This window comes from Mauremys mutica, chromosome 2 (assembly GCF_020497125.1).
Source record: "Mauremys mutica isolate MM-2020 ecotype Southern chromosome 2, ASM2049712v1, whole genome shotgun sequence".
NCBI classification, from domain to species: domain Eukaryota; kingdom Metazoa; phylum Chordata; order Testudines; family Geoemydidae; genus Mauremys; species Mauremys mutica.
In genome coordinates, this window is record NC_059073.1 from 42,855,579 (window position 1) to 42,871,304 (window position 15,726).

The 15,726-nt window shown below is 40.8% G+C and overlaps 1 protein-coding gene across 9 annotated transcripts in view; it reads right to left on the reverse strand.

The window, feature by feature from the left end:
• The window catches only part of MATN2 (matrilin 2), a 110,669-nt gene that overhangs the window by 15,199 nt on the left and 79,744 nt on the right, over positions 1-15,726 (reverse strand). For 3 of the 9 annotated variants that reach the window (XM_045003736.1, XM_045003734.1, XR_006576691.1), the window contains exons 10-19: positions 14,528-14,650; positions 10,951-11,073; positions 10,705-10,827; positions 10,459-10,581; positions 10,239-10,366; positions 9,968-10,085; positions 9,699-9,821; positions 9,436-9,558; positions 9,231-9,353; positions 1,287-1,700 (exon numbers count right to left, since the gene is read on the reverse strand). In XM_045003736.1, the coding sequence (XP_044859671.1) occupies positions 1,287-1,700; positions 9,231-9,353; positions 9,436-9,558; positions 9,699-9,821; positions 9,968-10,085; positions 10,239-10,366; positions 10,459-10,581; positions 10,705-10,827; positions 10,951-11,073; positions 14,528-14,650 (1,521 nt within the window). Of the gene's footprint in view, positions 1-1,286; positions 1,701-9,230; positions 9,354-9,435; positions 9,559-9,698; positions 9,822-9,967; positions 10,088-10,238; positions 10,367-10,458; positions 10,582-10,704; positions 10,828-10,950; positions 11,074-14,527; positions 14,651-15,726 lie in introns of all 9 variants that reach the window. The other 6 variants (XM_045003735.1, XM_045003738.1, XM_045003737.1 and 3 more) reach the window with 6 other exon arrangements.

Sequence of the window (15,726 nt, forward strand, 5' to 3'; positions counted from 1 at the left end):
TGCCAGATGCACAACTCCCTCCTCCTACCAGGGAGTAACTGAAGACTACTTCCCTGCAGCCCCCAGCTGTTCTCAGCTCCTGGGTTTTATACGGGCCCTTCCTATCCCCATCCAGCTGAGCCTCATCTAATTAATCCTGTTCACTGGCTCCTCCTCTAGGTGCAGCCTGGGCAATTAACTGGATCACCTAGTCACCTTAATCCTTTATGGTTTTGTGCAGGATGGACACCCAATCATAGCAACATATAATTGCTTCCAAGTCTATGCTGTATTTTTAAAAATTATAGCATAAAGCAAAGGCTCTGGAACATATATCTGATATTTTGAGTGCGGTGTTTTATATTAATATTATGTGTTAAATGGAATATTTAATAAAGCTCCTAATATCTGCGATTCTCCATTTAAATTAAGTACCTTTAATGGAAACATGCAGGGCACAGCTCAGCATTCAAGCTATACAATGCAACTGCCTTGTGCTGATTTGGTTCTTCATTACATAGACCCTCTCAGAGGTACTTACTCATTACTTCCTGAGATAGTAGTTGTAATGTGGTGCTTTGTGGCAAAGCCCCTAGACCAGTAGTTTTCAAACTTTTTTTTTCTGACGATCCAGTTGAAGAAAATTGTTGATGCCCATGACCCAACGGAGCTGGGGATGAGGGGTTTGAGGTATGGGAGGAGCTCAGGGCTGGGGCAGAGGGTTGGGGTATGGGAGGGGATCAGGGCTCTGGGCTGCAGATGAGGGGTTTGGGGTGCAGTAAGGTGTTCTGGGTTTGGGGAGCTCAGGGTTGGGGCATGGGCTTACTCAGGTGGCTCCCGGTCAGCCACCCAACAGGGGTGCTAAGGCAGGCCAGTGGGAGTGCAGAGCTGATGATGAGGGCAGAGGCAGTGCATGGAGCCTTGTGGCCTCCCTGCCTAGGAGCCAGACCTGCTGCTGGCCGCTTCCAGGGCGCAGCGCGGTGTCAGAACAGGTAGGGACTAGCCAGCACCGCCGATGGGACTTTTAACAGCCTGGTTGGCGGTGCTGAGCAGAGCCGCCACGATCCAGTACCTTACATTCTGTGACCCAGTATTGGGTCATGACCAACAGTTTGAAAACCACTTCCCTAGACAGCGAACCAAACGTTTGGGAAAATATAATTCTCTCCAGCAGAGGGCAGTGCTACATGCATTGGCCAGTACATTGCAGCAATCTTGTCTCTTCATTAATATATGCTGAAATACTTTTAAAAATAAATAAATATAAACATCCTTAAAGAAACAGTGACAAAGAAATACCAGATTACCATTCTGCTTTGCTTTGCTGGCCCACTCAGAGACTTCATCTTGGGCTCGTCCATCTGTAAACACTATAGACACCCTGGGCACTTCTGCTGAAAATGGCCTTGCCCCTTCTGCTTCAGTAAAGCTTCTCTCAAACATTTGTTTCAAGGCAAGTCCAGTCATGGAGCCTTTCCCCATGTATTTTATTTGAGATACTGCTTTTTTCATGTCTTTGGCTGTGCTGAATTGTCTTAATGTGAACTCTGTGCGAACTTGAGAAGAATACTGCAGCAAACCAACTTGAGCAGCTTTGGGAGAAATCTCAAGAGAATCCAAGATTCCAGATACAAATTCCTTTACAACTTCAAAATTATCCTCTCCGAGACTTTTTGATCCATCAATCACGAACACCAGATCAATTGGGCCTTCAGTGCATCCTGTATAAATAAAATAAAAGCAAAGATTTTAAAGAGAGGAAGGATTTCTCAGTGGTTAGGGAACTAGCCTGGGACTTAGGTTCAGTTCCCTCCTGAGCAAGTCACTCACTCTCTGTGCCTCAGTTCCCCATCTGTAAAATGGGGATGATGATACTTTATTACCTCATGCGGCATTATGAGGATAAATACATTACAGATTGTCAGGTGCTCAGACAACATGGTGATGGTCATAAAAGAACCTAAGACAAAGGAAAATATGACTTCATGGGAGCCAAATAAAGGAGAATGACAAGATCCAGAATAGATTGAAACCACCTCCCCTCAAAATCAGATGCTTGAGTTAACAGCTTGAAGTCTCATGTCCTATTTTTATCATTTTTTGAAATTCCACAGTGAAAAAATGTGTAAAAGAAAACTGTACAGAACATAGGCCATATTTGGATTCAGGCCTGAGTATCTGTTTAATGAAAGTTAGCATTACTAGACGTCTGAAGCAGCTTTCTGGCTTGTAGGCAAAAGGTTATTAGGATAAGGTCATCCACTTGCCCTAGACTCTGCCTCCACCTCTCAGCGTTACTTTCTCAGTGTCATTTCATTGTCCTGAGTACATGTGGAATGAGTGGCTGTGTATATGCTGACAAGTCATTAATTATATTTAAACACTATGTTGTGGACCTAAGCAGAAGTCTGCCTACCAGCTCCTTATCATATGGCTCTCCTTGTGTCCTATTTTCAAGAGACATCTGTTAGCAGTTACGAACGAACGGTAGCATGACATGTACACTCTAACCTGGAATCTTCAAGACCAAGTAACTTATGGCTACCAGGCTGTAACAGCTAATTGGCCTTTGAAGATATTGGGGTGTCCCCCGAGGTGGAGGAAGGGGACACTGATCTCTATAAAGCACTCTAGCCATGCGGAAGGAAGTGGAGGCTCTCTCACATCAATAAGCCACCCAAAATTGTATCCTGCTCACTTTCCTGGACTGGCCATCCAAGGATGAAGAGGTGAAAGATTCTGACCCTCAGCTAAGCTAAGCCTGAAGTCTACATGTGAGAGAGAAAAGGCAGGCTATCCTCCCCACGTAAAAAACCTTCAAGTTTCATTTTATCATTTATAAAGATACAGGTAAATATCACCTAGGGCTATGTCTACACTATGGACCTTACAGCGTCGCAGTTGTACTGCTACAGCTACCCTGCTTTAATGTCCTCTGTGTAGCCGCTCTGTGCCAGTGGGAGAGAGCTCTCCTGCCAGCATAATTAAAGCACTCCCAACAAGCGGCGGTAGCTATGTCGGCAGGAGACCATCTCCCACCAACATAGCGCTGTCCACACTGGAACATTTGTCGGTGAAACTTATGTTGGTCAGGGTGTGTTTTTTCTCACCCCGGCTGACAAAAGTTTTACCAACAAAAGTGCTAGTTGTGGTGTTTAGATGTTGCTTGTGATTATTAGAACTGGGAGTGCTGGCTGTTGGGAGTCTGAAAGGACAGGAAACAGGAAGGAGTGGGGAGGGGTTGAGAAGGCAGAGTGAGAGTTACAGAGGGTGCAGCAGCAGCTTGGTAAAGAGGTTTCCACTTTAAAAATAAAGTCCTGTTGAAGTTTGTCAGTACCTTGCCTGGTTGATACAACACTAGTGTAGACAAAACCTTTGTTCCAAAACTAAGGCCTAGTCTACACTTAAAATTAGATGGACCTAGCTATGTTGCTCAGGGCTGAAAAACATTTCTCCCTAAACCTGTTAGTGAGAGAACTGTGGATTAAATAAGTGTCATTCTGAAACTGCTATCTGTGGGATTCTAGAAAACATTTTGTATCTGTGCACGACTGGCAGAAAGATGCAGCCGTTGTGTTAAAATGGGGAGGAAAAATAGATTAAATAAACAACAGTGTGATGTAGTTTCTGTGAACAGTGAAGTTTAATGGGAGAGAGCAGCTAAAGGAGGCCTGGTCTACACTAGATGGTTAGGTTGACGTAAGCTGCCTTGTCTTGACCTAGCTGTGGAAGTTTCTTCACTTAAATTTGGCTCCTGCCGATGTAAGAGCCTCTCTACACTGATTTAGTAACACCTCCCCGAGCAGTGTAGAATCACGGGCCATGTAATTAAGTTGATGCAGTGTCAGTGTAGACCCTGTGTTGCTTACGTGGACTGTTACTGGCTTTCAGGAGCTGTCCCACAGTGACAATACAATTGATACTAGCACTCCTGGTGAGGACATACACCACTGACGCGATGAGCTGAGTGTGCATACACACAAGCAATTTAATAACTGCTGTGGCTGTATGCCAACGTAAGTTAGGTTGACATAATTTTGTAGTGTTTAAATATGGCCCATGAAATCATTCTAAGGGCTATATTTAATGCCTTAAAACCAAGGCAAGGACTAGACTTTTAGCTGAATGGCTTAACTTAAAGGGAACAGTTTCTCCCCTTAACCTTCCTGTAAAACACGGAGAGTTTTTTCGTTATAATTAATACAATCACTAATTGTAATACTCGGCGAGCCAAATAAACTGAACCAGTGACTTACTGATTATACTTAATTTATAACCGTGATTTGATTATTGCACTGTATTACTGTAAATTAAGTTAAGCAAGTTAGGAAAACTATAAGTTAAATTAGCTAATGACATATTTCATTTAAACATAAATTTGTTTTATAACTGTTTGCTTAATGTTTAATACATTTATAAGAGATACCCTGGACTGGCTTATCTCTCAAAATTTCAGCAAAGACAATTTCAACGTAGAGGTAAAGGGTGAAGCCATTAAAACACATTGCTGAGATCATCCTGTATTTTAATTACCTAAAACACACTCTATTATCCTTACAAAACTAAAAGCAATAAAATGGCAATGACAATGGCCAATCAACATTTTAGTCCTAACTTTATAATGACATAGGGGGAAACAAAATGGATTTCTGAAAATAAGTACAGATTGTATGAAAATTCCTTCCCCCCTCGCCCCTCCCAACACACATTCAATGACTATGTGCGGTAACGATGATATTTATCACCTAGTCATGCCGCACCAGTAATGTGCTATCTAAGGGCAATATTCTGTTCTTCAGATCCACACTTCTCTGTGCTTGATTTCTCAGCAAAAGTCTCAATGATTTTCACCAGCGTAGAGATATCAAGTGATAAATATGCATTTAAGAGGGATCTGTACTGTGGACAGGAGAATAGAATTTTGCCCTATGTTTGACGTCAAACACCATTCCCACTGCTTCTGGGATCTTCTAGTAGAGCCATAATTTATAACCATCATTGGGAATGCAGCACAGAAAAAAACAAATGAACAAAACGTGAAAACAAAATACTCTTCTCCATCACACCATTATCAGGAAATAGCATTCAGTTTCTATTCCAGTATTGTCTAGCATGCAGTACTGTGACAGGAGCATTGACGGTTAACAGAAGCAGGGCTGGACTATGCTTGCTCAGCCTTCCTCTTCCTTCTAACAGCTCTCTCCAGCCAAGTCTAAGTTTGTGGGAAAGTCTCAGAGAGGGGAGGGAACAGAAGTAGGAAGGTTGGTGGCTTTTCTGCTGAGTGGAAGGAGACAAGACAGAGACAGGAGCTGCCTGAATCCTTCAGTTTAGAGACTTCAGCAGGAATATTTCTGGTATTGTTCTAATTATTTAGTAATAGGATTTTAACTCTCAATCTCTTGGATTTGAGTTAATGCCCAAACTATCTGATAAGGAACAATGAACTGAGGACTGTACTTTTTGCAAAGGATTAAAAAAACTCCAAAAATTTAGTGTAAAACCTGTTTAAAATTTATTCCAAATCCATTAGCTCCATTAAACAGAAAACTCTAGAGACAAAAATGAAAATGGACAGCTAAAATGAGCAAAAATATTGCAAAGTGTATGTGTTTGGGGGTATAGTGTATGGATATATACCTGTATTCTATATCAATCTCTCATACACACAGCACATATGCAATTCACAGGTTAGTAGAAAGCAGTGGATGATACACAGTTTCTGTCACGAAGTAGGATGGGTTCTCCACATTTCAACAAAGCAGTTACTATGCTTTACTGTGAGAAAGAAGCACAATTAAGGAATTTCTGGAATTAGTTTGTCTTATAAACAAAACAAAATTTGGTACCAGCATAAACAGTCTGTTCATGTAATCATGGTAAATAACTTCAAAAATGCCAAACAATCAGGATACCTTTTATTTTTACCATACAGTCTACACTGGATTAAAAATGATACAAGGAAGAAGCATTTGGAAAGATTAATTTCTAAAAGGAAGACAAAACCACATTTTTACCATACAACACTAGAGGGAACCAGTCATATCTAAATCACTACTCAGTCTCTCCCCCTGGGGTTCAAGAGAAGGGGTCCTTATTTGCTATGTTTTGATTCAAATGTTAAAAAAATGAAATGGACTGCACACATGAGGTCTCAGCCTTCGTTTTTTTATTTTAAATTAACATTGTCTATCTCTAGTCTTAAAGCAATCATAGTACAGATAGACGGAAGTGGAATCAGAAAGCAAATTTCAGACACCAAGAAACAGTTTACACTTCTGAAGGACGGTGTTGCAAACTGGTTCCATGAGGTGGGTCAGATCTGTCTTTGCCTACTGTCTTTTAAAATAAAAATTCTCCCTTCACCAATTATATCTTCCCATTATATTTATCACTTGACCTAAGTTCAATCGCTAACAGCATGTACCAGCATGTAACAGGCGGTACATATGGATGAAACAACTGCCTATCCTTTAAGAAATGTTCCCTTATGACTAGTCCAGTTCAAGGGCAGCTACAGTTCTGAAGAATTTAGTAAGTAATAATACCTCACTTTGAAGATTAAGGGCCACAGTATGATGATAGGTGTTCTGGGGTGGACTAAGGGTGGGGAGGAGAAGGTGGCACATTTCACAGTAGCCTGCACACACAGGAGGTAGCCATAATTTTAGCCAAAGGCAGTGAGGAATATAAGGTGGGCTAATCCTGCTGGGAGTGAACCAGTGGGCCTAGAGGAGGCAGAGCATGGGTAGTGATGCTACTGTATCTCCAGCAAGGCCTGTACCTGATGGGTTTACCTGTTGTATATGTGTAGAAAGCCCCTCTGCCACAGACTTCCTCTGTGTCCTTAAGCAAGACACTTAGGAGTTTCATCCTGCAAGGTATTGAAAATTTTGACTCCTATCCAGCAAAACACTTAGAATAATAGATTCCAAGGCCAGAAAGGATCATTGTGATCATCTAATCTGAGGAGCATGGATAGTCCTATTGGCTTTGTGTGCTTAAAGTTACACATATGGGAGTATTCATGTATTTAAGTGGTTTCGTTGGATCAGAAGCAGTGTTCAGAACTTTACAGGATTGAGCCTTTAATCTCTCTGTGCCTCACTCAGTTCCTTAGGTGTGTTGTGAGGCTAAATTTATTAATGTATTTAGATAGGTGTTTAGAAAGATTACTCTGACCAGTGCCAAAGAAAGCCTTGATATGAATGTACTAATTGTGCTGCATTCAGATATGTATTTGTCAGTTTGTAAGAAATGAATGACCACCAAACAGCTGACCTTATTTGGAAGTTTTCCTCTGTGTTGCAAATCTTACTAAAAACAAAACATATTTATGTTTTCTTTTTTATCATCCCCTCTCATCTGAAACTTTACATTTTTCTCCCTAATTGCTTGATTAGGGCAGAAACACTGAAGGAACTTTAAGATACATCAAATGTTTCTAGCTCCAACCTCATCACTGCTATAACCATGGACAGGAAACAGAACACCTCTGTCTAGTTAACATAAGGCCAAATCCTCCTGTATTCACTCAGTCAAAATTCTCACTAACTTCTAAGGGAAATGTGACTGAGCAGGGACTGGAGGATTTGCACCTTTATTTCTTTCGGACTTTCAATGTCTCTTCTGACCACCCCAAATTAACTTTGATTTATAACTTTTACTGGTGTCAAGATCAGTGTGTATATTCCTAGTTATAATTCATGATAGACAATATTCAAATTAGATGGAGATTTTTCTCTCTCTTTTGCTAGGTATTCTAAAGAAAAGGTTTATACAGTGTACTAAAACACTAAGCTCTGGTTAGCTGACCATGTGCACCAGTTTAGCTATTCTTATCATAGTAACAATCACAAACTTAAACTAATATGTTAATATCAACTAGTAATAAATCCTGTCTGCAACTTGGCTTAGTTTCTCAAAATACAAATACATACTGGGATATAGCTATGTTTACATTCCAGATGCCATTGTCCTGTTCCTTTTCTCTAAGCAATTTAAAATATTTATTATTCTTTACATGTAAATAAAACTTAAAAGCCAACATCCATATATGTTTAGACAGTAATTGATTATTGCAGTCTAACATATCTGTAGGAAAGAGCCAAGAGGTCTTTTGTATATTTTGCAGCATTCTTCCATTGACAGAGGTCAGCAAGGCTACTTGCCTATGCTTTATAAGAGACTTCTAAAAAGTGTCTATTTTTTGTCACAGGCCCCTATTTGGGGCCCTACTCACATTACAGGAAAGGGTCTGTAACTTTCTTACCACTGTTTAGGCTGATTGCACACTGCATCCTGAAGGTGATCATCATCCTGGTGCATGAAAGAACTGAGGAATGGGGATCCTTGGCTGTAGGCTGACCAGATAGCAAGTGTCAAAAATCGAGACAGGAGGTGTGTGTGGGTGGGGGTGGGGGGGCCTGAATAGGCGCCTATGTGAGAAAAAGACCCAAAAATCGGGACTCTCCCTATAAAATTGGGACATCTGGTCACCCTACTTGGCTGCCCTTGGCAGTGGGAGTTCCCCATTCCCTCAAACCAAACTCCACCAATCCTGCTTCTCCTTCATTAAGTTCTGCAGCCCAAGCAGGGACTAATCCATGACCCATGGTACTAGGCAGTGAGAAGGTTTGGGCAAGTCCATGAGCATTATATTGCCCTTTGGGGGGCAGGTCTCCCAACCTAAGATTAGAATGGACATCTTTTGTTGTGGAGCCAGGCTGGGTCATGCAGCTTTGATGGGCTGAACACTGCAGAGGTTCCTAGGACTTTATATAGTAGTAGAAATGTACATGGTCGTTCATGGAATGGTGGAAGGGAAGGGGGTGGGGGCGGAGTTTTTGTCCCAAACACCTAACAATCTAGTTTAGGAAAACATTGATTAATGGGACAATGGTCAAGGCTTTTCATGTTAGAAGACAGGAAAGTTAAGCCCGATGTTCTTTTAAATCAGGAAATGCAACCCTATGGTACATGAACCTAATTAAAGTGCAAGTTCCTTGACAACTTGATTTTTACTTTTGGCTCTTTTCCTGAGGTTTGGAAAGAATGATTGCTATACTCACTGGCTTACAAGGACAATCATTCTTACTTTCTTAATAGCTTTTGCTTCCAAAATCTTCAGGTTAAGTGGTTCAACCTCAAATTGTATATGATTTTTGAAGAAGGGATGCTGGGTCAGTTCATTTTAAAATCAAACAAGCAGTTGCTCAATGAATGAAATGTACAGTAAGGATCAGGTTACTTACTTCTGCACATTTTCCCATCTTCTTGTAGTACAAATCCCTCATGGCACTTGCAGACGTAGGAATGGTCATTATTAATGCAAATATGTTCACAGCCATGATCAACCGTTTTGCAGAGGTCTTTATCTGAGAGAGAGAGTTGTTAGTTAAAATGCTTTTATAAATGGGATTACAAGGACAATCTGCCAGTAAATATCAGATTACTTACTTCTACATGTTTTCCCATCCTCTCTCAGTACAAATCCCTCATGGCACTTGCAGACGTACGAACTGTCAGTATTAACACAAATATGTTCACAGCCAGGGTCAACTGATTTGCAGGCATCCTTACCTGGGAATAGATTAGATATTTAATATTTTATAAATGCAAAAGTTACAAGGACAATCTTCCAAGGAAAGGGCACTTAAGATTTTCATTCTCTCATATAGTGATATCAGCATGAAGTGTACAGTAAATATCAGGCTACTTACTTCTGCATGTTTTCCCATCCTTTCTTAGTACAAATCCCTCATGGCACTGGCAGGTGTATGAAATGTCATCATTAACACAAACATGTTCACAGCCATGGTCAATGGACTTACAGAGGTCTTTATCTGAAAATAGTTGAGAGTTGGCTGGTTAGAACTACTTTGCATTTATAAAAGATTAGACAGATATTTCTCAAGTAAGAAAGCAATGAAATTCCTTCTTTTTTTGTCCTCCGTAGACATAAATGTATTACAAAGATCAAGCTACTTACTTCTGCATGTTTTCCCATCCTCTCTTAGCACAAATCCCTCATGGCACTGACAGGTGTATGAATTATCATTATTTACACAAACATGTTCACAACCATGGTTGACTGATTTGCAGACGTTATCTGGGAATAGTTAAAATATTTAATATAGTTTGCTAGTTCAAACATATTTATAAATGCAAAAATTACAAGGACAATCTTCCAGAAAGAGAGCAATGAAGTTCCTTCTCTTTTTGTCTGCTGAAGAAACAAATGTACAGTAAAGATCAATCTACTTACTTCTGCATGTTTTCCCATCCTCTCTCAGTACAAATCCCTCCTGGCACTTACAGATGTAGGAATTGTCATTATTAACACAAATATGTTCACAGCCATGGTCAAATGATTTGCAGACATCCTTATCTGAGAATAGTTGAGAGAGTTTGCTAGTTAAAACACTTCTACAAATACAAACATTACAAGGATAATCTTCCATTAGAGATCAGACTACTTACTTCTGCACATTTTCCCATCCTCTCGCAGTACAAATCCCTTACGGCACTTGCAGATGTAGGAATTGTCCATATTAACACAAACATGTTCACAACCATGGTCAACTGATTTGCAAAGGTCTTTATCTGAGGATAGTTTAGATATTTAGTACAGTTTACTAGGGACATTCTTTCAGTAAAAGAGCAATGAAGTTCTTTCTTCTTTGCCTACTGCACACACAAATGTACAGCAAAAATCAGGTTACTTACTTCTGCACGTTTTCCCATCTTCCCGCAGTGCAAATCCCTTACGGCACTTGCAGATGTATGAATTGTCCATATTAACACAAACATGTTCACAACCATGGTCAACTGATTTGCAGAGGTCTTTATCTGAGGATAGTTTAGATATTTAGTACAGTTTACTAGGGACATTCTTTCAGTAAAAGAGCAATGAAGTTCTTTCTTCTTTGCCTGCTGCACACACAAATGTACGGCAAAAATCAGGTTACTTACTTCTGCACGTTTTCCCATCTTCCTGCAGTGCAAATCCCTCACGGCACTTGCAGATGTATGAATTGTCACTATTAACACAAACATGTTCACAACCATGGTTGACTGATTTGCAGACATTTTTACCTAAGAATAATTTAGACAGAAAATAAATTTTGCTAGTTAAAATGTTTATAAATGCAAAGGTTAAAAGGTCTTAGTTTTCCAATGAAAGAGCCCTGCAACTCATAATCTTTCATGTGTTTGCTCAGTGGAATCCAGCAATGCATTTCCAACAACCTCTGACTCTTTCATCTTTTGTTTTTAACAAGCAAGCACATCTTCCTCCTCCTCTTAATCAGTGGTCTCTTTATTAAGGGGAAAAAAATCAGAAAGCACAGTAACTAGGGGCTAGATTTTCAAAGTTGTTTAGGCGCCTAGATGCAGGTAGGCCCCTAGTGGGATTTTCAAAAGTACCTAGGTGTCTAACTCTCACTGAAACCAAGGGCAGTTAGGTGCCTAAATGCCACTGAGGAGCTAGGTGTAGTGCTTTTGAAAATCCCACTAGGTGCCTATGTGAGCACCTAAATACCTTTAAAAAAAATCTGGCCCTGGGTCACTGGCCTCTAAGGAGTAAAAAGATTTTGAACTGTCAAGTTATTTACATTTCAATCCAGCTTTTCCTGTGGAAAACAAGATATTTATCATCATCTTACTATCTTCAAGCAAAAATACCTGCTGAAACCCAGAACACTCAGGCTTTTTCCCTCTGTGGTTAAAGAGATATTTGTCTTTTTGTAATAAAATAGGATTACAAAAGCTCAGTTTATGTGGTGTTTCAGGTTGGTGTAAATGATCTGTTGTATTATGTGTTGTGATGGAAATCGTCAGCTCATAATGGGTAGGCAGATGGCCAGTGAGGACTACTGATATTTCATTTAATTTTAGCTATGCCTTATACTGTATTTAAAACAAAACAAAAATTAAAAGCTATACAATCATGTACTAAATATCTGTGTTATGCTCATTTTCTTTCCCCTTTTCTCTCTCTCTTTGTTACACTCCCTTGTTCCAGCTTGTTTTAAATTAAGCCCCAGTCCTGCACAGAGCTTGTCACGGGATCCACTCACCATTAGGGCACTTCCTGCTGGCCATTCTGGGGATTACCGCCTTCCAGCGGCTGCACATGCCTCTGGTAGCTTGTTGCATGCTCCATTGCTGCTCCCTCTCCAGGAGCTACAGCTTCCACTTTCTGACTTGGCCCTCTGGCCAGCTCACTGTGCTCTTCCCCTTGCAGAGATCAAAGTCTCAGGCAGTCCGTGCTCCACTGTCTTTTCTGTGCCACTTCCCCGGTGGCTTTGGGGAAATCGGGGCCTGCCCTCTATTCTGGCGTCCAGTTCAGGGATCCTCTCATCAGCAGCCAAGGTCTGCACTATTCCTTGCTGCTTCTCCTAAGCCCTTCCTATCCTTTCTGGCTCTCCCTCCTCTCTGGGTTTTCCAGCCAAAAATCCCTTCTCCCAGGGAGTAACTGTAGGCTGCTTGCCGTTGTGACCCCAAACACACCTCCCTTCTCCCAGGGAATGACTGCAGACTACTTCCCCACAGCTCCTCTGCTATCAGCTTCCTGTCTTTATAAACCCCACCCAGCTCCTTCCTCCTCATCCCATCAGGGATTATTCAGCTGTAGCCTGTCTGTTTAACTGGCCCCCCTCCTCATCTTGGCCTGCATTAACCCTTTCAGGGCAAGTGTGGGGTGAACACCCCATCACAGAGCACAATGCCAGTACAGGAGTCCGCATGCACGTAACTTCTTGCAGGATCAAGGCCTCAGGTTGTATATACTTTAGGGAAGGGAGCATGTCTTTCTATATGTTTGCATAGTTTAGCACAATGGGGCTCCAATTCTGATTGTGGTTTAATACACACAGTAAATAATATTATCCATTTAATTGATCACTGTAGTACAGTGGTGGGCAGCCTATCAGCCTGGCAGGGTAATCCGCTGGCAGGCCACCAGACCGTTTGTTTATATTTGCATGGCCGCCCGCAGCTCCCAGTGGCCGCGGTTCACCTGGCCACCGCTTCCCACAGCTCGCATTGGCCGGGAACGGTGAGCCGTGGCCACTAGGAGCTGCGGGTGGCCATTCAAATATAAACAAAAAGCCTGGCGGCCCACCAGCGGATTACCCTGACGGGCTGCGGGCCACAGACTGCCCACCACTACTGTAGTATCTGAGTCTTTTAAAAGCTTTCCTAATAACATGCTGTCATAAACAGATAGTTAAGGGTTAAGGTCTCTTTTACCTGTAAAGGGTTAACAAGCTCAGTAACCTGACGAACACCTGACCAGAGGACCAATCAAGGGACAAGATAATTTCAAATCTCTGTGGAAGTCTTTGTCTGTGTCTTTGTTTGGGTCTTTGTTCTCTCTTTGGATCTGAGAGGGGCCAGACATATATCCCAGCTCTCCAAGTTTTCCTGAAGTATTTCCTACTATTCAGTATAGTGAGTATTAGAAAGGCGGATTAGTCTTATAATTAATTTCTGCATTTGCAATTGTGTTTGCTGGAGAAATATCTTTATTTCGGTTTGCTGTTACTTTGATTATTCTGAGAAAGGAGGGGGGGGGGGAAGTCTCTCCAAGTTCATAAGTTAGACCCTGTATATTTTTTCATCCTGGTGATACAGAGACAGTGTCCTTTTTTCTTTCTTTTAATAAAATCCTTTTTTTTTTTAGAACCTGATTGATTTCTTCCCTTGTTTGGATTTTCAGGGGAAGGGGAGGGGGGAAAATTGAATCTCTCTTTGTTTGATCAAGGTGATCTCTCCCAAGGACTAGGGGAGGGGGAAGAAGGTGGGGGGAATGGATTATTTCCCTTTGTGTTAAGATCCAAGGAAGTTGGGATCTGTGTTCCCCAGGGAAAGTTTGGGGGAACAGGGAGTGTGCTAGACACTGGAATTTCTAGCTGGTGGCAGTGTACTAGATCTAAACTAGGATTTAAGTTTAGAGGAGTCCATGCAGGTCCCCATCTTGTGGACGCTAAAGTTCAAAGTGGGGAATAAACCTATGACACATGCTTTTTAACATCAGATGTGAATCAGTTTAATGGATTAGACCTCAAACAAAGGGGAATACAATTAATTACATTACTATACACATTATATCTAGGTGGCTTTTAAAGAAGTAAGATACAGTGACTGAGCAGTAGAGAGGGCTGTAATACTGAAGAAAAATTTGCAATGATTTTTTCAGATTTCATTTCATTACAGTCTTGCCCAAATTATGCAATCCCTTTTTAACTTTCTTTGTCACACAAGCAGGGCAAAGAAATGGAAACACCATTCACACTGTGAGCTCCTTGGTTGCAGTACAAGGAGAGAGGCCGCAGAAATTTTAATCTTTTTAACCTAATTTGTGGAGAAAATTACTGTTGCCTGTTGCAAAATACAATTCTGTACTAATGTACCTTTGGTTCCCAGTTTCAGTCCCAGACTCCAGCTTCAGAGCTACTCATTTACATTGCACATGCTGATTTTATACTGTATAGATGCAGGCAACAAAAGATATGGTGTAATGTCACTTGGTCTGATAAAAACTTACGTTTACAAGTTTTCCCATCATCACGAAGCTCATATCCTTCAAAGCACTGACAAGTATAAGATTTTTCTCTGTTTACACACAAATGTTCACAACCAGGGTCACTCAGTGCACAATAGTCCACTCCTGCAAATGATTGGAGTTATAAAAAGAAGTTAAAAATTCATGAATTAGCAGCTGGTCATCTCTAACACAGCTGCAAGGTGTATGAACAAGCAATTGCTGTATTGTTTGAACAATAATTCAGTTCTTTATAAAAAATAAATATACCTTTAAGAAACAAAAAAGGAGTTTTAGGTATGATTTAGAGTGGTCCCTGTGGGCAGAGATGAGAAAAGCTATCTTTCTGTTTGCAATAGCTCAGAAAAGACTCCAGATACTTCAATACTTTTTGAATAAACTATAAAGGTATTTTGCTAATGATGTCATATAAGACACAATTACAACCACAAGGTATCTAAACAATAGAGGTTTTCTTCTAAACATTCACCTTTCATTGATGATTCTGCATACATACTCAATGTGAAAGCATGAGGTGGGTGAGTCCCAGAACGCTCAGTGTACCTGATCTCATTGACTTCAATGGATTCTGGATTAGATCATGTGAGCTTTGATGCTGAACAATAATTGACACAAATCATTTTAATTCAGTTACATTTGTTGTCTTGTCTTTCCTGCAGATTTTCTTTTCTTTAACATGAGACCTAGTGCTCTCTGAGAGTTCCATACTCGGCATTCTGTTCAGCTGTGTGTGAGCTCTGCTGCATATGGAGTTCCATTTGCTATTGTTTCTAGATGTCAGAGCAGAAGCCAGTTTATCACTAGGGTGTTCCTGGTATATATGACATCAGTCTCTTGATTCAGAAGTGATATATATTAAACACATCTATTCAGCTGCTCATTTAACAGTTATCTGAAAGACCCAAAAATCTTTTCAGATAATCTAAAAAGATTGCCCATGTGATTTTAACAGGGTCGGCTGGAGCTCAGGAGCAGAACAAAGTCTGTTCCCAAATAGATGTGCAGAGAGGGGTAAATTGGCAAGTAGAGGAAATACTCGAGGGATCAGATTCAGTGCCCAGAGGAATCCAGGAGTCACTGTATAGCTTTAATGCTTCTGATGGGAATCCAAGTAATACCTGGAGGAAACTAAATCACCAGAGTTTAAAAACATCTTTTCTACTACCAAGGAAACAGGACTT